At 36.9% G+C, this 25,260-nt stretch overlaps 1 protein-coding gene across 4 annotated transcripts in view; it reads left to right on the top strand.

Moving 5' to 3' along the window:
* Nucleotides 1–72: 72 nt before the first annotated feature.
* The window catches only part of Tomosyn (syntaxin-binding protein tomosyn), a 78,479-nt gene continuing 53,291 nt past the window's right edge, over nucleotides 73–25,260 (top strand). For 3 of the 4 annotated variants that reach the window (XM_066288990.1, XM_066288989.1, XM_066288987.1), the window contains exon 1: nucleotides 73–602. In XM_066288990.1, the coding sequence (XP_066145087.1) occupies nucleotides 477–602 (126 nt within the window). In that variant the 5' untranslated portion in view covers nucleotides 73–476. Of the gene's footprint in view, nucleotides 603–668; nucleotides 1,887–25,260 lie in introns of those variants that run through there. The other variant, XM_066288988.1, reaches the window with a different exon arrangement.

Genomic DNA, 25,260 nt, shown 5'->3' with positions numbered 1-25,260 from the left:
TTATTAGAAAATCAGTTTTACATGATACAACGCGTTTTTGTTTTTGCGCCAGGCAAATATCTGCGTCCTCGGTGACGGGCTTTAGCGCAGAATATTAGTGTGTGAATCTAGCATAGACACACGGTCGTAGAAAATCTGTTTCTTCCCGCAACCCACCCAAACGAGAGGGAATTATGCACAGCATGTCGTAAAGGCATTCTTTGGCGTATTCTGCTGAATCCCGGATTTTCCAGTTTTCCGGAGGAATACTGTATATCGGAAAATTGACCCGGACAGTACAAGACGCGTTCCAACTGGTTTTCGTCTATAAAAGGGATAAGGGAAAATCTCCCATTTTTAAAATATAAATTTTCGCGAGTTTTCGGGCTCGTATTCCGCGTTATAGGGATCTTTTTGCTTGTTGTGGTCCAAGAATGCCTTGCAGGCGAATGTGATTGTATCTATCGTAGTTATTTATCCCTTGAAAGCGTATCGCTATGAGGAAAATAACTTTTAAAGGGATTTTTTTGGACAATTTTCGCAATTCTGTGGCGCAGGCACCATCCCGACCAGACCAAGACATACAGGAAACTCTACGACAGGAGCACTTTCAAGTTAAAAGGGTAAGTTGCTTTGTTGCTGACACTCTTTGAACTCGAATTCGGTAGAAACCAGCTCTACTTAGCAATTAAACAAATTTTAATGTTACATCTTTCTGATGGTCATCAATCACAAGTGTTTTATCAAGATTATGTACATATAGTACCGAAGACCTGGAAAGGGCAGCTATAATGTAACTCTTAAACGTTTTTATGTAAAGTAACATAGAGTTCACATAGTCATTACCTACATGACCATCTTTGATGACTCATCGCTATAAGTGCGTTTATTCTAAGTAACGTTACCTTAATTGTCACTAATGCCAAAGAGCCTTTGACAATTACCGTTATGATTATAGTTGGCGGGTCGGCTTAAGAAAATGGCGGGCGCGTTTTGAAAATGAAAGCTTCCGATGAAGAAATTTGAAGTTTATCTCGTTTATAAGACGGTTTTTCGCGTTTAAATTGTGCAGTTTTCAAATAACGGGTTCACTGCTATCGCAAAATCATGAACTTAGGCGTCACCGAATCATCGACGCGTAGGGCTGGACATCCGATTAAAATGCAGGTTCCTTGGGGCCCCACGGTTCTGGATGTAAGTATTTTCTTGAAACGCCTCGACGCTGGTAAAACGCATGTAAGTTGTATCTTATTCTACCTCCATTTTATTCTATCCATTCATATTATTTTGTTATATATGAAGCACGTATGAGGTTTAAAACGTCTAACACTGAGGCGATATTATAATATATATATTACAATACAATAGAGTCACATGGCAAGCTTTCAGCTTGACCCTTCTCCCTCTCCACCTGTTCACCCCTTTTAATGCAGGCATTGTAAATTAACGAACTCAAATATTTGGGCAAATCAAATACTGGGTGTGTGAGGTCATGGTTATTTAGTATTATACCAGCTTGTTAATAAACCTCCGGCGAAACCAAACCTCGCATTTAACCGTGAATCATATGTCGTCACTTAGATAACATTCAACTTATTATTATTTGTATTTTAATCAGTTTTACGCTAAACATCTCGGTAAACGTAGTCATTCCTAGTGGCTAGTGCTACTGTGCTATTTTTATCGTTCTTTTAGTAGCGTTGGGCGTTTTATAAACAATATCTTTTGTATCAATATATCATGGAATAATGTGAGTGTTCGGTGGATAGAGTGAGATTAATGCAGTGTGGCGATCATTACCAATAAGTGATAGAATCGTGTGCAAAATGGGGAACGCGTTTTGCGTTAAAAAGGTCCATGAACCTCCCATGAAAATTCCATTTGAGAATAAGCTGTTTTGTCAGAAGGTAAGGTGTATTATGTAGAATCTGATCGACAATAAGCTATTGTGCAAGTAACCCAATAGAGAGTGCAAAAGTTCGGTTTGAATAACTCCATCTTCGATCCTATGTATGTCATGACAATTAGAGGGAAGAGCAGCTTTTCCACTTCCATTCCGGGCAAATTCAGCGCTAGGTCAGCAATAGGAAACTCTCCATTAGCATATAATTAAACGGACGACGTCGCCGAGGCGTCGCGTGAACCCTATCGGCACGCCATGGTGCCGGCTAGCTGACTGCTAATAGCCACCTTCTCTTCCCTCATCATGGAAAAAGAGAGTTTACGCTATTTTTCCCTTAACAAAATTTGTTTGCAATGATATAAGGCTAAAATAGAGGTTGAACTTGAAATTTTGTTGCTAAAACGTTCTTTTCACCATTTGTCAAGAAACAGCTTGGGATTTCTTGACATTCGTAAGGATTAAATTTTTATAGATAACTGGGTTTTTGCAGCTGCAACGGTGACCAATACCTACACCAAAGCGTTCTTTAGGCAATTTGACGTCTTCCTTCATGTACCAGCAATGTTGCTGGGAAGGAAGAAATGAAGGTCATTACTGCGTGTGACAAATTGCTAGACATCAATCGATTTAATCCTAAGCCAAATCGTAATTGCAGCCAGGTCGGTTTGTGTCTTATTTCAGCGCTCTAGGGATAATTAAGCGAGGTACGCTCAATGGAGTTTCTCGGTACGAATAAGATTTCTCGCGTAGAGATTTCACCAAGTGCGAAGTTCAAGTCGAGAAAAATCAATTGGCTCACCCAAACTGCAAATAAATGTTTCCCTCCCTCATCCTCATCATAAATCCGCACTTTTCGATTCGACGATTTGAGTTTATATAATACAAGAAATTTAAGGCAATGTCACTGAGTAATAACAGGCATTTTTACTTAAAATTGGTTGGTACGAAAAATGAAAACTTGTTTCGATGTTGTCCCGATAGTCTCTCAGCGGGGTTCGACACCCACAATGAAACCTTCACTTCGAAAAAGACATATAAATGTCTCTGTGGCTGTTTTATCTCTTGCATGTCACAAAGTTTTTGAGGGAATTTATTTCAGTGACAACCTCGTGTGTGCTGCGTTTTTCAATGTTCACGTCCGCTTGGCATATTACTCGAGGACATTTGTTTATTTGATTTCTTTGTCACCACGTTTATTTATAATATCGAATGATTGAGATAAAAGGAGCTACCGAGACGGTAGCGAAAGAAAAACGATCAATAAGAACTAGATTGGAAATGGAGCAGTTGACAATTTTAGGAACAATAAATCTTAACCCTGCAAGAAAGACTATTAAAAATAGCCCTAAAGTAAAAAAAAAAATATATATAAAGGGAAACTAATATTTTACTACTTCAGTATTTTATAATTTGCTTAATAGAACTTGGGCCGGATCCATTTAGCGCGAGGCATAAATTTTGAAGAATTTGCATTAAAAAATTCAGATTTTCATTGTACGTACATTCCATACATTTTATACCCCTTTTTATACCCACTTTCATTTATCATTTGCTTGGAAACTTTGTTTCTTAAAAGCCCCGGGATTTGCCTGTTTTGATGGTTGAGTAAGTCGAGCCAATGCCCTCCTACGTGGATTCGTTATATCGAAAAAATCGTTTAGTGTGTGAACTTCAACAGTAGATACAATTCTGGCAGGGGTGTTTGTTTAATTATTTAAACCCTCCGATGCGAAAATCAAAGCGAACCTGTAATGAAACAACAAACAAAATATTTGCTGTTTACAGTCCAATCGAGATAAGAGCTCCTCGTTGAAAATAATGAATATGGACGAAATGAAAAAGCCCTCGGAAATCGATAGAGCTGGTAGGTATCTGCTTTTGCTAATTATTACGAAACCTAATTTCAGATATTTAGCCAGTAAAACGCTTGTGTGAATAACAGAAGCGCAGTTTCGAACCTATAAAAGTTTCCCGTAATCTTCCTCGATTTCCTTCATGTAATTTTCGTAATAATCCACTGTCTAATAATCGATAGCCGATTCTTGGTTTTCCTCCGATTTTTCTTTTATGTCTCTGTTGTCAAACACGTCGTCCCGATAGGCCACGAATTTGATGCAAATTTTAGGAACATAGGGAATTTCAGTTCGAGCCGGCAACAGTGGGGCGATGGAAATGACCGGCAGGTACGTGAGACATGGGTTGACATTAGATAATAAAAAAAACATTGCGACAGTTCAGTCACTTATCCAGAAGGGGGTGGGTTCGGGTCACATTGGATTCAAATAAAATGGGACTCGCCGGAAACTGGCATGCACCGTTTTAAGACGTGTCCTTGATGTACTTAACAAATTCTCAACAAAAGTCCATTATTGCTGCATACGGGGTGAAACGAAAATATATAGCGTTAGTTTTAGCGTTGAAAAAATACCGCATTTTTGACCATATTAAAAACACATTTCTTTCTCACGTTATTCTCATTCGGATCGCTTCGACACCTCCGATGGTGAAGGAGTTAAATGGACTAGTTGATAAAATTAGGGCATTCTTCCCTTGTTTAAGTCATATAAAGGGCATCCGAGGAACAATGGTAGAAATGAGAATCTCGCGTTAGAGGAGAAAAAAATAGGGCGATTCAGCTAAACCACCCATACATGTAGTCCCAATTGGTGCCACACTGTGCAGGGAGCCTCGTTTCACATATTGAAGTTTTTAATTTTTAATTGATGTATAACCGGCAACGTCGCCTCGCTGAAAGTGTTTTTAGGTCGACAGAGCAAGACCTCCGTATGCAAATTTTCAGAAAGGGCATGCGTCACGTTTTGCATAAATGTCTGCCCTGCCTCAACCGCGAATCACCCTGTATACATACGTTCAAATAAATAGGCAAAACTAATAAACCCTGATGTAACCTACTTATCTGCTTATATCGAATACTCCCGATCCGCTTTCGGATCGCTGCCGTCCTCCGCTTTTGTTATCAACCTTCACGTGGCCGAGAAAAGGGCTTTTATCGATTCCCTTCATGTAAAAAGGCTAACGGTATCCGTAGAGTGATAAAAATTGTGATAAAGGACGATATGATGGAGTATCTAATAGCAGAAATAATCAAAATTCTCGGCAAAACTTAGTGGACTTTCATTAGAGAGGTAACAAAAATAAGACAGATAAACGCGCTCAATACAGACCTAATACTTACGCTAACAGCCCCTTGTTTTTTAATGTGACTGAGCATCGGTCCCTGATCAAGGAAAATGAAGAGTGTCCATTCTAATTGTCCAACGATCATTATTTATAGAAAGAATTTTATTTCCAAAGTCGTTTGTCATTTTCCACGACAACGGAGCAACGTTTTACGTCCATATGCGGTCCTATAGAAACCTATAGGGCATAAAATAGAAGGAAATCTTATGGGAGAAACTATTGATCGAGGGCTTCAGTTACGTAGCTAATATACATACATACTCGTATGACGATGGCGAACAAAGGAAGGGTTATTTAGGTGCTATTGTCAACCCGGAAAAATATTTTTAGTTCAAAACGATATGGCAAGTAGTAAAGCGTGGGAGCTCAAGCTGTGTGATTAGGTCACTGGGGGCCCTTTTCGCTCCCCAATCGACCCATTTTCCTACCACGTGGCCCCCTTCTCCTCCGCAAAACAGTCGGTCCTCTTGACGGGAAGCAGGGTATCCTGCACCATTCAAGAGACGAAAGTTGCCTCTAGAGGAGACGAGCGACTCCCAAAATCATTGATTGAAGACATGTCCACCTATTCCACAGTTATAAAAAGTGGTGTGAGGATCCCTCTGCCTAGACCTTAAAAGCTAAGAGGATAGTTGAATGGAAAAAGTGGGAGGGAAATTAACGGACGCCGCATTGAAGGGGATTTGAATTTTTTGGGGATTTTTCTAAAATCAAAAATGTCCATTTTCGAAAAAGTGCCGTAATTTCTCGAATTGAATTTGTTCTTCGAACGCGTAGGTGTGTGCGAGCTAACTACCATGGACCGCGAATCACTCTGCAGTCTGGAAAGAGAGGAACTCTTCGAATTTCATTATTCTCCAGGCAAACAAAGTTATTCAACAACTTTCCTATTTAACTCACTTTTGTAGGCTTCAAGCCTCGTTACATTGACTTCACATTTGACGGAATACATTGTTCTCAACAATAATGCGGTTACAACAGATTTAAGCTCGCACAGAGATGACGTAGATATAGGAAAAACTACGCTTTTGTTCGTCGTAAACAACAGAGCGAACATCTAGAAAACATACCTACACAAATGAAACTTGGATGGGACTCTTGAAATATTTATTCATGCACGGGGGGGCTCGAAACAAAGCCGCTTTGAAATTCCTAATCTGTTTGATTCCAAACCCACAAGCCCACATATGTACCTGGAGCCCCTTTATTACTGGGACAATGCCGCGTGAGAGAAAAAGAGAGAAAATGATGTGTTTATGTATAATGAATTGGAATCATTTGAGGTCTCTGAGAGCTTTTTTTTTTGGTTATGTTGATTCAAATTTCGGATGCAGCAACAGAGTAAGCGAAATTACTTCCTTCGTGTTATCGAATAATTTACTTCGATTGGATGTTACACAAGACCGAGCACGAATGTTGTGCTACGAAACCTGAAACAGGAAATTCGAATTTCCTCTCTGGGAGCAAATCATGCGAGATTCGAAAATTGGACGGCCAATCTGACGTGCGTTATCAACTATAGGTAGTTTCCTTTCTGGAAGGTTAAATATTAATTTGGCTGAAACAACCATTTTTTTTGTTGAAAAACCAGTATTAGTCAGTCGTAGAAAAACTAGATTCGTGATGCATCAGTCCAATCATGGTTCATAGTATTATCATAATTAAAAATATTTAAGTTAGTTGCACTAGTGCAAAAGTGAGGTCCATCTATTCCACCTGGGTAAGGCGCAACACGTGTGTTATTTTTTAGAATTTTTTATTGATTCAAAAATTAATGTCAAATAAACAGATTTCGGCTAAACTGGTGACCAAAATTATTGTATTGTTACCGTAAAAGTTTCCTTTCAAAATTTTCATGTTAGCAAAGAAATATCCGGGCGCATACAGAGGGATTCAAAATTGAGTGCAAATATTTTAAAAGAGTATTTTTGAAGTCAAAACAAGTCGGTGTCTCCCTACACACCTGTATCCTAAGCCACACCCCATCGGAGCTGGTCATCAAAAGCTCGGTAAAAATATCGATTATGACAAATGTTCTTACAGCTATCGATCAGATTTCATAAAAATTTATAACTCATTTTTTTAGACGCTCTTCATTTTTTGGTTCAATTATTGAGCAACTCAAGTTTCTGAAAAGTTGGAGGGGAGTCTAAATGTTGCATAGCCCACATTTTATTTTTTCACGGCGAAACTCTACAGGGTGTTAAAAAAAATATTCTAAAATACTTAAAGAGGTAATAATATGGACCAAAATAAGCAAAAAAAGTCTTAGTAAACATGGGTCCGCAAAGTAACGGTTTCGGAGATATGGAAGGTTATTCTCTTTTGGAAGACTTATTTCTAATCACTTATTTATTATCTACAAATAAAAAAAAAAGCCTTTAACAAAAACAAAAAAATACACTTATATAAGGTGTCCAAAGTGCCCTCTTTCTATTTCCAAGCAGGTCCGATATCTTTCTCTGAAGGATATTCGAACCCTTTCTAAAGGGGGTTTTTAGAAAGGGTTCGAATATCCTTCAGAGAAAGATATCGGACCTGCTTGGAAATAGAAAGAGGGCACTTTGGACACCTTATATAAGTGTATTTTTTTTGTTTTTGTTAGAGGCTTTTTTTTTATTTGTAGATAATAAATAAGTGATTAGAAACGAGTCTTCCAAAAGAGAATAACCTTCCATATCTCCGAAACCGTTACTTTGCGGACCCATGTTTAGTAAGACTTTTTTTGCTTATTTTGGTCCATTCTATTACCGCTTTAAGTATATCACAATCTTTTTTTAACATCCTGTATATCGAACTATCCTCATTTAGTGGGTCATGAAAAAATCTAAGATTTTGATGTCTTGCGTTTTTTTGACACAACTAATCGTTCGGAAGAAAATCGTTACTGAACGAATGGTTAGTGTTCTGAAAGTGGTCAACTAAAAGAAACTTGGTTTGCAGTGACCGCTGCGACTTCTGATATTTTTGCTAATTTTCTTCTGAAATGAGTTTTACGTGATTTTTGAGGCAAAAAATTAATACTGAACCGTAAAAATCAAGGTCTTGTATGTTTTCATGAAATTTGATCGGTAGCTGTGGTCACAATTTCACATAATCGATTTTTTTCGCCCAACCTTCGATGTCTCCAGCTCCAACCAGGGTGTATTTTATGATACAAGTTTATCGGGAGAAACAGTCTTAGTTTGACCTCAACAATACTCTCTTGAAATATTTCCCCTTAATTTTGAATCATCTTGCATATGGTAACTATCTAGTGTACCATTTTTCTTGCCGATTTCAATTCATATGCTATTTCATGTTCGGTTTTCATCAACTCATTTTAAGATTTTTTACATAATACTTGTAAATCCGCGTTTTAATCATGTCCATCAGAACAGTGAAACCGAAAAAAAAAACGTTGAAATCTCTAAAACTCTGTTGGGTTTTAGAGTCAGAGAACAGTAATCACTGAAAGAGCGCTGGCCGAGATTGGAAAAAAGTCACATCTGGTCAGTTTTAACGGCGATGCTTTGTGGTCAGTTGAAATTTCTAAAAAAATTTTCATTTTAAAGCACCCTAATCGTACCTTAAGCCTGCAATTGTCCGATATCTGGGTCCGAAAATCATTAAAGCATTCGCGATTTAGATAAAGCGCCAGTGTGGAAAAATTGTCTTCCTTTTGGGGTGACCCAAAGGGAGCAGCAGTTTAAGGTATTAATGGCGTATTCCACAACTCACACCAGCCTGTGCGGCAATAATGCAAACTTTTTAATTGTTTCTGTTTTATTATTGAGTGTAATAACATGTTAGGCGAGTGCAGATGACTTTCAGCGATCAGATTGTGGCACTCAAAGTGCACTTTTAGATGCCCGAACTCGCATTAAAAGAAATTGCGAGTAAAACTGCTTCTGTCAACTTTTCTCCTAGATTTTCTAGATTTTCTTAAGAGTTTTGGATCTAAACTTCTTGGGTAAATATTTGTCGAAATAATTTCTTTTCCCTTGACATGTTTACTGGCTGGGTAATGTGGGGAAAACATTTGCTTTTCTAATGGTTTTATTACGGATTACCGAACAATGGCAGCAATTAAAGTTATGCCATAGTTTTACCAACTCGTTCAACACGTAATAAGTCAACTCTGAAAGTTGCCAAGTTTAATTCGAAAAGTGTCTAAGTCGGTTTTCCGACTGCATTGGTCGTATTGATCTCGGAGCAGGTGCGACCAACTCTATTTTTATCTAAATAAGGGCTGTTTCAGAAGAAATAAAATCTGCAGTTTTGGGATTCCAATAAGAGTTATGTGACCCTTTTTCTACACACTTTATGATTTAAACCGCAAAATTGTAGTTTTACCTCGCTTGAAACGAATTTCTGATGAGCCCATAAAAACTTTCGCATACTAAAAATTGAAATTGTGAGAAACTTTTATTCCATTAGGTTGAAACAGAGCCGAAGTGCGAAGTTTAAAACAGGTTTCAGTGGTAATTGCAGGGCGGGGCTTTTATTAGAAAACTTTAAGAAATTTATTAGCACGTCTAAGTCAGTTTTTATTGAACACAAAGCCAGGGGAAGTTAACGTGAACAGAAGCGATATTTCCTTCATTTGGCAATTTTATCGAACACGAAAGATGTTTACACTGTTCTCTATCGCTAAAAAAAGATCTGAATTCCCGGCCCAAATCGCTCTAGTACTGTAGCGGCTTCCAAAATCATTAATCAATTACATATGAGGAGCAACAGATTAAAATGTATTAACTTCATGTGACAGAGAAAATACTGATTGAAGCAAATCTGAGTTTCTTCATACATTCTAGATGTTTGCCAAATACGCGCTTATTAAAATGTTTATTTTTATTCACCAAAATGTCAACAATCCCTTATCGCTTTAAAGAGTACTAATCTCATTAAGGCGATCACATCAAAATGTGTTGTTTTGTCTTCATATCAAAGTGTGTTAAATGCTTGTGCATTTTTTGTGGAATATGTGAAAACGATGGACGGGGCCAGAGATGGTTAAATAATCTATATAAAAAAAAGACGATGATAAGAAACACAGTAACAAGAAAATATAAGCTAAGGATCGATGTTAAAATGGAGAATTTTTACAATGCTAATACTGAAAAGGGTTATGGAACAATTAGGAAAAGAGGGTTTGAAAAGATGCAGGAGCCAGCATTAATTGATAAAAATAATTATAGTCTGAAGGAGGCGAAGAAAGAGGGTGTAGACATGTTACTCAAGAAACGTTTTGGAGAGGAGTGGCGAAGCAATACAGATCTAGAATATTACAACGAAACTGTAGATGATTTACTGCCTAGCAGTAACGTCGAAAATTAGCAGCAATTGTGCAATTACTTGGCAGAAGAAGATGAAACAAAAACAATTAATTTAAAAGCTCTCCCTAACTGATCGTTTGAAAGTACATTAAATCGATTTGTGCCACATCAAACGGTATTATTTTTCAATGAATTAATTAAATTAACTTAAATTAAAAAAAAAAAGTGTTTTCTGTTGTGTTTATCATAAAAATGCATGTCGATCATTCTTTTGTATGCTTATTTGATTGGCCATAAGTACGTTTTACATAAAACTGCTTTGTTTTACCTAGTTTTTACAAAATAATACATTTTTTCTTCTTTCTCAAAAATCAGGTCAATGAAGTTAATGCGTTTTGATCTGTTGCTCTTCATATTGTACCATTGATTCACGTTAGTCGCCAACAACTAAACTCGCCATTACTGCGTCGTTGGATTTGGCTTTGACGGTCCTGTCATGCAGATTTAATTTGAACCAATTTTTCTGTATCAAATAAAGTTCAGAAACATAAATGTTGGCTTTATGCTTGATCATTTTCTATCCGCACGGGAACTAGACTTTATGGGTTCCCACATCACGTAAAGTTTCACCTCTTGGAGGTTCCAGAACTACCTTACCAAGGGGAAAGGTCGGCTATATTGCAGAGTGACTTTCAATACTTGAGATTGGCTAAAGTGTAGTTGCATCCAGCGCCGACCTTATTTGACAGATCTGCGGGACGCATTAATCGTTGTAGATGAAGCTTCATAATGTGCCTTCAGGCTTCGCTCATTGCTCAATGGTGAACATTTTGCTCTTACGAATCCATTTTCTCCACATCTCCAGCACTGGACGGCTTTTCTTCCCTCCCTGTTATTTCTCTGTTTTCTCAACATCATTCCCATTACCCTTTTTAGAGGTTTCTCCAATCGCATTCAGTGGTTCTTGCTACTTTTCAGTTTTTATTGCTTTGATTCCCACTGATCCGATAAGCGTTTGCGCTTGGAGAATAGCTCGGTATCTGTTTGCTTCAAATTCGAACGCGTGACTTAAAGTTTCATGCAAAAACTTATATCTGGTATATTTTAGAGTTGCTGCATCTCAACATCTTTAATATGGATCGTATTTAGATAAGCAAGATGGATAATTTAAATTTGTCTGATTTTCCTTTGGAAGAGTCTCTAGACCGCTCAAAGCATCTCCCCGGAGGGGAGCTCTAAGAGCTGCTGCGTTTTCCATGTTCATTCGATTATTGGATCAAAAGTCAGGAACTTTACTTTATTTATCGAAGAGACCTCAGATTCCCTTTCTATTGATCCGTGTTACACTAAAGCTTAGAAAACATTACGTAGGCAAAAATACATAATACGGTACGCGACTTGTTAGAATAATGTTAGAATAATAGAGCCAGGTTTAGAAAGCCTGTGGGGCGCCTTGCCACCCCTCACTTTTCATTTATATTTAATGGAGTATTTCGTAATTCCGTCCTCGGGTACTTTGTAGACTATAACATGTTACGCCTTTCATGCATTATTCATTTGGAAACCAGATATAAATACGTAAAATCGTTTTTGTTGCTTTACTGGGAGCGTTAATTCGTATAGATTCAAATAGATTAAAATGGAATTGTAATGGAAAGAGCTCAATGGCAGAGTGTTCCATCAGATCAAAGGAAAGAATTAAATTACAGCAATTTTACATGGAACAGACCTGTAAAACCGTGACGTTATTTTCTCCGTCACTCTAAAACTTCCGGCATATTTCGCAAAACCAATAAACTCTTAATCATAATCAGGGCCCAACGAGGTCTTTATTATATTTTTCTATATCAAAATTTAATAATCTCGTTGCCTCGTGGTTTATAGCGACATTACCAAACGCGAACGAATCAATCTCGTTTGGCTTTTATGCGGACGATGTCGATAAAACGCCTACGAAGATTATGACATCACGTGGTATTATGACATATTTGCGACGCCATGACACTATAGGAAATACATATATCTATACATTTGCCTTATGGTCAATAAGAAACCTTGTCGGATGTCTGATTTACGTTCACCACATTGTCGTGAAAAAGTTTATTTAAGTTAAGTTAATATGGACCCCGGACAAAATGGCAGAAGCTTTCAGCTAAGTCTGTTTGTATATTATGTTTTAACCCCCTGCTTAGGGGCTGTTAATTTGGCCGCTGATTATTCGAATCCAACTCAGAATTTTAAGTAGCAATTAATGGAGAACAAACGCTTACATTATTAAAGGGAGGTAATGGGCACTTAGGATAAGAATTATGGGGGCATGAGTGGAATTAGAATTTATTTCAACAACTAACTGAAAGTGGACTGAAACCACTTTCCTTTAATTTTTTTTTTCTAAGTAACCAATAATTTATTTTTTCGCTATTTAGGCCATTATCCATGGCACATTTAAAAAAACTGAGCAGTAAACACGCCATGAAAAACTGATTAATTCATTAAAAAGTTTTTCCTGTTTGTCTTTGACGGGGGCAAATGAAATTGATGAAAAGCAGATTTGATAATTAATGGCTCTCCAATTAAGCAGTTCGCGTTTTTCTCCTCTTTCCCAGGAGTTTAACGCAGTAATTGGGTCGAAATTAACCTTTTAAGGAAAATTTTCAGGATTAGGTTTCTTAAATTGCGCGTTTATAAACAAAAGTTCATGGAAAAGTAACGTTGATGTTCGACTATAAAATCCGCCATTATGAAACAAATGAACGGCGGTCAAGTATCGTTGGTCTACAAATTGACATTTGATGTTTCCTAATTTGGAAAATTTCAGGTGTTCTTTTTTTTTTAGGATTTAGTGAGATAAGGTGCGCATAGTCCGAGAGCAATTACTAACGGGCGAAATCAAATTTCCCAGATGTATTGGTTAATTCAGGTTTGTTCAGATTAGATACCATGGAACCGATTTACCATCAAATTAGACGGCTTGAATAATGGCAGTTTTCTAAGTTAAATCCAGACAATCTCACTAATTACTGAATGTGCAGAATCCGAAAAAGAAGAGCAATTAGTGTTGTTATAATTTATCACAGTATGATTTACTGATGATTTTTTGCAGTTTATTTTGGTAACCATAATGCCTTCATACTCGCAGCTGCCTAATAAAAAATCTTTTTTTATTTAAATTTATACTGCTCATTACATTATCCGGTCCATAAATCCGTCTGTTTTGAAAGTTGAAATTTACGACGGCTATTTTAAAATGGAAGCCGACGTAAATCTTGACAAGCAGAAGACCGTAGTGCATTTAAAATTAATACGACCTTAGTTTTTACTTATGGCTCCTTTCTTTATTATTTAAATTAAATTTTTTTTAAACCAACCCTTCTCTTGAACCTGCATTTATGCGGTAAATTGTTTTTTTTTTTTTTGGTATTTGCTCTGTCGTAAATTTAGTTCGTGCCCGTTCCGCCCTTAAACCGACGGTAACCGATGCGAAATAACGTGTCCATCTTCGGTGCTCGTGCCTTAAATATTCAAAAGGCAACGGAAACTTGCGAAACTACGGAACTAGCTAGGTATCCCGCCCTAGGAAGATTCGTTTCGGCACGATGAATACGTTACAGCCACATAGAACTGTGTAAATATACTTTTTCTTTCATATGGTAAAGAAACCTGTTTTACCTCAACTAATGTATATCCTCGTTGACGAAGTGAGGGAGGATGATCGATGACCGGAATGGTGATGATATCCAAACCGAGAGGAAGGATCTTTCATTGTTATGTAGCAGTATTATAATCGATTAGAATTTCGGATGTATTAATAAAGACGTGTAGATGAATGTGTTCAATATTGATTACTTTTAAGTATCTGACGTTGACCAGGTGAGTTGATTGATTTCGGCATTTTGTATGTCAGAAAGCTCTGCTGACCAATCGCGCGCCAGCGCTGCCAGACAGCCATGAGTTAATTTGTCGTGATCTCAAAAGATTACCTGCAGTCATCAGCAGAAAAGTATTGAATATATTTGGGTAATGTATACATTTACGCCGAGTAATTTCTTAACGCTCTCATACCCAAATAAACATAACACGTGTGTTATTAGCAGTTAGTGTAAATGCTTTTGTTAACGTAAAGGGACGGGTAAAAGAAAATGGCTGATAAGAAATTGGATTTACAAACAACCCTACTAATTTGGTTTTATTGGTATATTCGAGCGTTTTTACAGAAAAAGGGTCGATGTGAAGATCTCGTTAATGGCGAGAGATAAACAAAAAATAAGGTTACAACCCATTAGAGTAGTTTTCATGTAATTGCTAATTTAATAGAGAATTTACTCTTTTTTAATTACACTCCGAATGGTTTCACTCGCCTGTTATTCCGTAATTAGCCCAGTTTCGATTCAACCAAAAATATGCCTCGTTTCCATTTTTTGCTTTATACCTTACAATGCTTTTTGATTTGCTTTCCATATTTGGAAATTAACTTGTTTGCTCGTTATTTTTTTATATGCCCAAAACCAGTAATTTCCATAATACTTTTACGTACAAAATAGATGTGAGTCGCAAAAAAATCGAGGTTAATTGTCGCCAATTTGAAAAGAAAATCTCATTACCAACAGCGTGGAGAACTGATAGGTAGATTTATCGTCCATCCTCACCTCTATGACCACGATTAAAACTGAGCACCCATTTAGAGTTTGGCACTTTTCCAGACGTCTATTTAGACCACGCGTATATCTATCTACCAATTAAAAAAACATATTCCGGGTGTTCTTCAGAAGATGACAAGAAGAAGTTACCTGGAAATTTATTAAGGTGGATTTCCTTGCATGGAAACAAAGAAAAATAATTTAAGAAAACATTCTTTAGAGACCTAGATTATACAGTATGAATCAATTCAGGCCAATTACCAATCGGTTTCGTAACAGCTTCGTTCCAGAACGAACACGAAATCCTTTCAATTAAACTCGGCAACTTCATTCGAAACTCTAAATGAGATCGACTTTTATAATGTCATCGCTGCAGCTGCGGTTCAGCTAATTAATATTTTATATCTTGGTTCCGAATCAGGAACATACCATTTAGCATTTTCTTTAGCATTTGTGCCTTATTGGAAATAAATGACCGGCCTTGTAGAGGGTTGGGGGTGTAATCAGTTCGAATACGAAATTGCAAGGCTGCAGAGAGTTTACACTTGAACTTACGAGGTCAGACAAATCAATATTTTGAGGCGTTTCATGTTTCGAATTCTACGTGGTTTTATATTTGAATTTTGGTCTTATCCAAATTGTATTTAACGGCACGGAAATAATGCGACATCCCCCGTAGTAAATTACGTCATGCAAAGCGGTCAAAAGAGTAAAACAGTATCCTTTCTCTTCCTCTAATAGCTAGCTTTAGGTAAAAAATGTTAATGCGACCCTTAAAGCGATTTGAAGGTGGGTCGAATTCCTTGTGATTTCACTCGGAGCCATGTCCGCCGCAATGTTATAGAGGGTAAGAGAGGGATGAGCCACGATCTTTATGGTCTACGGTCACACCACAGTCAACATTGGGGGCGGGGGTGGGGGTGGGGGTGTTTGATGGGAGGTGGGCGGGTCAGCTCGGGTTTTGAAATGGCTAATGCAGGGGAAGGTATTAAGAGACGTAGTCTCAATGTCTGCCACGAAGGTTCCGGTTTAGACTCAAACTTGACTGCTATTTCTCCCTATTATTTGGCATCAAATCAGGGGTGCTTTTGAGTAAAGGTTTTACAGACCAAAGAAGGTAATTATAACGTTCTTTTTCCTGGGTTCTTTAGGCTACGTAGTTTGAGCCGTTAGCTCTATCTGAATTTGGAAAAAAAAGCACTCTGTCATTATGAGAGAGAGAGAGAAAGTGTTGAAATACAAATTGTAGGAGAGGGTCAAATTATTAGTTAAAGTTAAGGAGGGTTCTTGAAACGTCTCTTGATGTAAGAAATATTAACTATTTATACAACACGCCCATTGTAAGTCATAATTTCTTCTCGGTAATGAGGCCCTCATTCAAAACAACCATTGCGAATTAATTGAAATGCACCTGCCGGCAAAGTAGTGGTAAAGGGAATTACTTACGCTACGTGAGCCCTACGACGAAAAGCCCTTAGGTGCCCCCTTTAAGCTCGAGCGGATTTTGAGTAGACGTGTAACGGATATATACGACCATGTCTTGAATCTGTTGAGTATATAGGGCGGCTCCAGTTATTTAATAGATACATGTTTGTTATGTCTTTGTAAAGGTGAATGTAGACGGTTTTACATCCTTAGCCTAGGATATTATTACCTTGGGTATCTCAGAGAGTTTTCAGAGATTTAAACGTGTTTATTCAAGAAGGAGGTTTTCAAAGTTTATAATTATAAGTCATAACATGTCTTCGCTTAACAACTTTCGAATGGTTAACTTGCGGAGTTTCCCGCGGCTAATGGATCGTCTCACCACGCCTAAAATAATGTTAATCCGGTTTTAAAGTAAAAATGTAAGATAATATTTGCACAATTTTCTTACAGTGACAGATATTACGCGTTATAAACAACAATACCAAAACTGCCATGCTAAACCCGGCTTAGGCACTAACCTTGTGTTGGTGCAAATAATGACGGTTAGTCCGAGGATGAAATTTTAATCCTATAGAGGTGGTGAATAATGGAACAGTTTGAAGCTAAGACACCACAAAACTCGAGACGTATTTTCAATGTTCAACCCTTTTTGGGTAAACAGATATGTATTATTCATTTAAATCTTTCAAAGGTCGCAAAAAATGATACATTTCTCTGGGAAATATCCCTAGCATCCCTTTGAATATTATACAAACGAGGATTTTCTCGTCCTTCCCAACGGTCCTACCGACCTGCATTTCTTATGTTGCGTGTGCGGGAAAGAAGGAAGAAAACAGCCAAACTTTTGAATTTATGATTTTTCATAAGACAACATTCATAAAAAAACCAGCCGCATCAGAATGGGCAATGCTGTTAGAACAAGTAGCGCCGACCGGATTCTGGGGAAGAGCACACGGATTATTGGTGGGCAAGAGCATCAGTAACATGTTTCGGTACGGATGAAGAGTAGAGGAAGAGATTCAACACATCCCATATTTCATATGCCTGCAATTTGGCAAGATCGTCTTTTTGAAGAATTTCCACATCGACAATATAACAGCCAGAATCAACTGCGGGGAGAAGATCTTAACTCATCTACTACACGGACAAGATAATCGTGTCTGCGTTCATTGTATCACATCTAAAGAACATAAGAAGTCAAGAGCAACTCAAACAGACAGAAACCTACATACATTTTTTGGTCCTCTTAAAGGCATCAACGAACATAACGAAGTGGAGAGAAATATGGACCTGAGCACTGAAATGATTACAATCCATAGATTTAAGGTTCTCTACATGTGTGGTAGGGATCTACAAGGAAATGCTTGATAATTAAGAAGTTTATAGAATTCGTGGAGATCCTTCGGGAGACGCTTAAGTGCTCTCGGAAGGCTGTAGAGTCGAACAAAATAAATTACTGGGCCGTAGTGTCCACCACCAACATTATCATTAGGAGGATCAATGAGAGGTTATCCACAGTGTAAGTAAATGTTTTGTGATCCTCTGCAGTAATATTAGCATACAGCGTGTTAATTTGAAAATGACTCATACTCGATATGTAAGTCCTTCTAGAAAATGTGTAAATATGGAAAAACACGTCGATTCTATTTTCCAGGGGATACACTTTAAGCGGGCAACCACTGAAATCTTCAAAAGGGAGAGAGGTTGAGTTACACCTTATTTCGAAGTTCTTTCAGTCACCTTTCCTTTCCAAATATGCCTGTTATTTTTTATTGAGAGATTTTCGAAAAATCAGGTTCAAGCTGTAAACAAGCTTAGGTATCAATTGTATTGTAGAAAAATCGTTTATTAATGATTTATGTGTTCAAAATGCTGTTAATTATTTTCTAAACAGTAATGAAGTCTGTTTTCAAAGTCCGCGCTAATATTCACAAAAATCTTTACTTAAATTTCCCTATACGATCTGTAATTCTGTTCATTTCTTCAAAACGGTGAGACTGGGTTTTATAAACAACAAATTTAAAATGCCTCCAGAAAAAAAAGTTCAACGGTGTTAAATCGGGCGATTACGGTGGCCACTCGATTGGTCATCTTCGACTAATAGTGTGTAACAAGAAGAAAATTGTGTGGTGGAGCTCCATCTTGCTGAAAATTAAGAACATTTTGTTGTGAAACGCCACTAATAGCTTTTAACTCGTGAAATAAAATTTATAATAATAAATAATAATTTAACGAAAAACTCAAGAATTCCATAGAACATTTTTAATCGAACAATCGGATTCTTAATGTTTTTTTTCTACAAGTAGAATATTTTAGTACATACGTTTACAAATAAACAAATAAAAACAAAAATAATCATCTGGTTTTGTGAAAGCCAGCTTGAATATTTGCAGGGATTGAAGAGAAGAATTACTGTTACGTGTAGGGAAATTCGAGTAGAAGTGTTTGTGAATGTCAGCGTGGAGTTTGAAAACAGACTTTATTACTGTTAAGAAAATAATGGACCTTTTGAATCCTTAAAACATTAATAAACAACAAACCTTTTTTGTACAGTACAGTTTACACCTAAGCTTGTTTATAGTTTAGAAATTTTTTTTTCGAAACATCTTCAATGGAAAAAGTATAAGTATATTGGGGAAGGGAATTGAAAGATCTGCTAAATGAGGGGTAACTCAATCTTCCTTCTTACTTGAGGTTTTAATGGTTGTTTCAATCACTGCTAGAGGGTATATAAAATTTAATAAAAAACCGACTCGAAAATGCCTTTCTTGAAAATAAAATCGACGTGTATTTACATATTTTCTATAAGGACTGAAATAACAAAGATGGTTCGTATTGAAATTGACACGCTATACAAGAGATTTATATATGTAATAAGTGGCAATAATGTGGTAGGAGCTCAGGGTTTATAAATGTGTTGGTATTATTATGTTCCATATACTGTCCAACTACAGCAGTCGACAAAAGTATAGAATATTTTAAATCCATTATTATATCAAAATAGTTGATTAAAAAAAAACATGTTATACAAAAATCCAATTATATAGTTAATAATATTATAAACAAAAACAAATAAGTTAATTTCTACAAATATTTAAAAAAAAAGAAAAAATAATAAATTATGCTGGACAAAAGAATGGAATTCTTCGTGAAATCCATTATAATTAATACATAACTTTAAATAAATTAATATTTTGTGGCGTGTCCCTTCTAGTCAATAACAGCCCGACATCGACGGCGCATCAAATCCATTAAATTTTCACAAATGGAAATAGGAATATTCACTCATTCTTCCTGCGGGATTTTGCTCGACAATTTATCCCGATTGGACACATTCCTGTCTCGAATTTTTCGTTTTAAGTGTTCCCAGAGACACTCAATCGGATTAAGATCCGACGACTGAGACGGCCACTCTAATACGGGGATGTTATCATCATTCAGCCAATTTTTACTAATCGGAATGAATGTTTAGGGTTGTTTTTCTATTGAAAACGGTAAAGTAAAGGCATATCTTCATCAGCAAATGGCAGCATATTGTTCTCAAGGATGGCTTTGTTCTGAAATCGATCCATGGTTCCCTTAATTTTGACCAACGGTCCAACGCCGGATCGGGGAAAACATCTCCGTACTATTATGCTGCCCCCACCATGTTTCACTGTTGTTGGTTTTTGATAGTTGGGACCAAACCTAGTCCCCATTGGTTGTTGAACGTAACTTTTACCACCAGAATTGAAAATATTAACTTCAGTTTCATCACCGAAAAGTGCAATACTCGATTTTGAAAATGACCAAAAAAATTCTCCCGACCAAAGTTAATTCTGGATCTTCCGTTCTTCTTAGAAATTAAGGGCTTCTTCACTGTACTCCTTCCTACTAATCCCATTTTGCACAACCGACGACGTACAGTGCGATCGCTTATATTCACGTCACTATTGTTGGTGATTTCTTGCTTTATAGTCCTGCAGGACTTGCCAGGGTGTGCACATCAAATTTTTTTAATCCGTCGATCGGTAGTGACGTCGTTTTCTTGGACGTCCAGGCTTTAAATAATCTTTTACGTCCCCATAAGTGTCGAATTTTCTTAAAATTTTGGAGACGGCCCTTTGGATGATTTTCAGCGTCTTTACGATGTCTTTTCGGTCGTAGTCATCACGTGACATTGGGACTATTGAACTTTGAAAATCTTTCGTAAAATACTTTTTCTTTGGCATATTTCGCATGAAATGCGCCGCACTATCGGACTGAGTAGCTGATAATGCCCCCACAAACAACAACACTACGTAGTATTCCATACTTTTGTCCAACAAAAAAATCGTTTTTAACAAAAATTTTTTTGAAAAAAAAAACATTCCTGAGCCAAATTTTGTACGGTGGATTTGGGGACATGCGTTGAAGACGAAGACAAAAATGATCACCGAAAAAACGTTATTTCCAAAAATATTCCATACTTTTGTTCAGAACTGTATTAATGGATTATGTGCGATGTAATATTTATTTATGTATAATATCGTGTCCCCGAAAAAACCACTAGAAACGATTGACCTCTTTATGTTAAAATCCACAGTTATCGGCTCAGGAGAGAGCTCGAAAGAGACTCAAGTCTCCACGGATATAAAAGTAGCCAAATGTGGTTTCCTTTGGAATAAACAAGGTATCCTACTTTTGTCAAGTTTGAATGATGTTAAGTTCTCAAGGCACACCGCAAGATTTACCGTAAAAGATTACTTTAGGCTCCTTCTGTAAGCATCGTTCTTTGGAACGAAGTTTCAGTTTCCCTTCAGTCCCCTCATGGCAACCTGTTGTTAAATAGCACTTCACCAAATACTCAGGTTAATTGGATTAAAACCAGAAGCTACCACCCTGTATGTGTATGTGTATGTATTCTTTAGGGAATACTGCGGAGCGACTCCGGCAATAAATTTCCTGGTAGGTATATTCCACGGGAACCAGTAAATCAATGGAACAATACAAAACTGTGAAAAATTGGATTAATATCGTTATCTCGAAGAGTTAACTTGCGAGAGAGGAAATTACGTCGAGGTGAATTATGGCTGTGAAACGTTTTATGTTGGCACAAAGTTTCTAAGCCAGAAAAAGATTTGTTTCGTATTAAGATCCTCGAATGCTTCATAAGTAAGCTGCAATTTAATTTCCTCCTTTCCAAGTCTGAGCTTTATGCCGGGCTGATTGCAATAATCAAATTTTCATCTCCGGTCTGTTGCTCTTTTAATTCAGTGTTTTATGTCGCTGAACGGGTGAGCGAATGTGAATAACGTTAACTCTCGGAAGTGCGATTCTTTGATTTTAGACCTGACGACTCCAACGCCCCCAAAACAATACGATGAAGCGGTGTATTTTGTGTTGCCTAAATACTCTCAAGGCGAAGGGGGGGCATAGGCGGTGGGTCCGTTTTTTCTCTTTTTCAAGGCATATTTTCACATTTGTCCCAATGGCAAAACTAATTTCCATTGTTCATTTATGGCTTTTAGTCGTACAGTTTCAACAAACATTTACGTTAAAAGCCGGATGCTTCGTTAGTCGCTGAACACCGTCGGAAATCAGATCGCGTTCGCGATGTGTAAGCCTAATGGCTCTATTCGACAAAACTATTGTTGTCGTTGGTAGAAACTGCTGTGTATTTAAATGAAATGTTGTTTTGTTGAAATGCTCTATAGTGGGACTTGCGAAATCGCGAAAATATCATTAACAAAGTGTCTTAGATGCTCAAGGAAATGTCGCTACATCGCTCGCTTACTTAGGGTTATAGACCAATATCTGTAGTTCCCGGAAAGATATTGTAAGTAGTGCACAATTAACACTATATACACGGTGTCCCCGGTTAGGAGCCTAATCCGTTTACCGAAGCTTCTTTATGCTAAAATAATTAGACTTTCCTTATTGCGCCTTTTTCTCGGGCTCTTTATACTCATTACGTAGGGTGCTGAAGTTAGTAAAAAACAACTTTTGTTAATAACTTGGGTGTTTCCTACCATATTTTAATGATATTTTGCAGTGATGTAAGTTCGATAATGCGCGCGTTTCCTATGGTTTGGGTAACAGAATTTCGAGAAACAACGAGGGGTCGTGTACACGTTTTCCTCCCAATTTTTTCGTGCACCCCAAAGGTGCATTTGTTTCGTTACTCGAATTAGTCGTTTCTTTATCTAGATTTCTTCGTTCTCGTAAAATTTTAATTCACACCTTACGTGCGTTCCGTTTTTTTTTTATTTATGTCGAGAACCTAGCTCCAAAACATACATGAGATTGGACATGAGTTGAAACATGATTCCGAAACATACAGTACTAAAACATACCGCTCTAGCACTTGTTACGCTGCACTTATTTACCATTAATGTTAAACCTATCATTTAACCAGAAATAGAAAGTAAGTAACGTAGTTGTCATTATGTTTTATTCATTACACCAATTTTTGTGGTTACTTAATAGTAGGGTCGTTACATGAATAATAACATTTAAATCTAAAATTGAGTTTACTTCATTCTCAGTACGATATTTCAGAGAGTCAAGTAATAATAGAGTGTGTTTTGGAATTACGTTCTTCATTTAAATGAATAATGGAATCCACGTATTGGGGGGCAATAAGCTGGAATATCTTCCAAAGTAAGCTGTACATAAAAATTTAACAAGAATGAAGTAGTCCAGACAAAAAAACAACTAATTTGCATAACTAAACAACTGTACCGTTGACGTGCGTAAAAAAAAAATGAGGGGGAAACCTATATACTATTTCCCATATTCTTCATTGCTCCTGCAAATTTTCTTACCCGAATTACCATCAAATGTACACCCAATTAGATAATACATCGCTCTAAAATTTCATTAAAATATTTTAAGAAACGTTCAAGTTATTAACAACAGTTTTTTTTATTAATCTCAACACCCTGCGTAATGAGTATAAAGCGCCAAAGAAGAAAGTGCTATAAGGAAGGTCTAATTATTTTCGCGTAAGGAATATTCGGTTAGCGAATTGGCGTACTAAGACGAGACACGCTGTATATAAACAATTTTTATTTCCCCTTGAAAAAACTATCGACCAAACTGGACTTTGTGCCCATGGTACATGTTCTTAACTTAGACTAAACGTTATTACAACCCAAACTTATGACCGAGATCTGGAAGTGTTCCAACAGGGTGGTCGACGGAGAAAGGAAGCGGGATCGTCCCGTTTTCTTGTTAAGCAAAGTGGTTTTAGTATAGTTGAGTTGTAAGGATTTTCCTTCCATTTCTTCTCTAGTTGTAGAAATCTTTTGATTATTTTTGCCATGTGGGGGTGTGTTAGTATAAAAATTGGTTGGGCGAGTTGTGGAGTGACACTATTATTGGTTAAATATCGATTAAATTGGGAGTGCAGGACGACTTAAAAGCAATAGAAGATTTATTAAAGATAAAAGGTCGCTTGGCGTAGTTCATATTTATTTTAAGTATTTATTAAGTACTTGATATACTGCACGAGTATTTGCTCCACATAAGAATTTGAACGAAACTAAATTATATAAAAAGAAACTGACTTCCTCAATATAAAGAAATACAAGGTGTCTCTAAAACAATTGGACAACCGTTGACGAAAAATTTCCGAATCGAAAATAAAGCCCTTTAGGCACCTACATGTACTCGATGTGGTTTCATTTTACCTCTACAGAACGTCCAAGTTTTTAGAATAATATAATTTTTACAAATAATTGCTAAGAGTTTTTATCCATTTTCACTAATTTTGGAACTAAGAATTTCTACATAATTTTCCGGGGTTTGATGTCAACGGGATCTTTTTATAACGCGTGGAAATATTAAAAATGGGAAATGGTTCAGAAATGGAAGTTTATATTTTTATCACCGCTTGCACTCATAACTTTAATTTTTTTTGTGACACAACCTGAGCTTATTTGAAAACTTTTTGTCTCTCGTAATATTTTCGCTATAAAAAAACCTATTTCGGATATCCAGTAATTCATAATTGTTGTTTAGTCAGTATGAAAATATGAAAAACGTTTTAATTTTATTTAATTACCGACTTAGTTTAATTCATATAGCAAATGTTCAAAATGTTGGCCGTTGTCCTGGATACAGAATTAAATTCGTTTGAAAATATAAATGTATACTTTGGGCAATGTGTCTGGATTATTTTAAAAATAATCTGCAGCATTGAAAATTCTTTGCAGTGGCTCAGCTCTCGTAGCGAAGGGGAAAGAATACATATTTGATTTAAGAGCTCCCCAGAGGAAAAAATCTAGAGGCGTTAAATCCGGTGACCTCGTTGGCTAATTTACGAGTGCATCATTGCCTCTCTCGACTCGTCTGTTAGAATTTGTTTTATTTAAAAATCTCTGAACGTTTACACTAAAGTGGGGTGACGCCCCGCCATGCGTGAACCGCGTTTGTGTGTTTTGCAAGAAGAACAAATTGTTATCCATCCCAATTTAACCGATTTGGCATTACTGCTGGTCCAATAAATTCAATGAAACAAAAAAAAAACAATATAATTTCTGAAAAAAAAAATCTTACGACAGAGTTTCGAATAAGTTTCGACTGGAAGCTGAGGCGAACACAGGTGAGGCCCGAGTCATAAACTAGTCAGTATTAATTCCGAAAAAAAGTCGTAAAAATCTTTGAAATAGCTCAAGTTGCGGTACCACGTTTTGGGCCGCGTCCAAAGAGGGTGATAAGTACCCTCTCGGAGATTCAACATTGCAAATTATTTCGGTTTTTAACTTAAATTCTATTTACGTCGTTCTCATCGACCTGACAAATCTCAATTGTAAACCACACGAAAGAATAACAATAACCCTCGACCAGCAAGAGCGTAAGCCAGAATCATGTCGGCAATATCCATTTTCAC

The sequence above is a fragment of the Euwallacea fornicatus genome, chromosome 13, assembly GCF_040115645.1.
Source record: "Euwallacea fornicatus isolate EFF26 chromosome 13, ASM4011564v1, whole genome shotgun sequence".
NCBI lineage: Eukaryota > Metazoa > Arthropoda > Insecta > Coleoptera > Curculionidae > Euwallacea > Euwallacea fornicatus.
The sequence above is the reverse complement of the archived record's forward strand: the minus strand, read 5'-3'. Positions and strand labels throughout refer to the sequence as shown.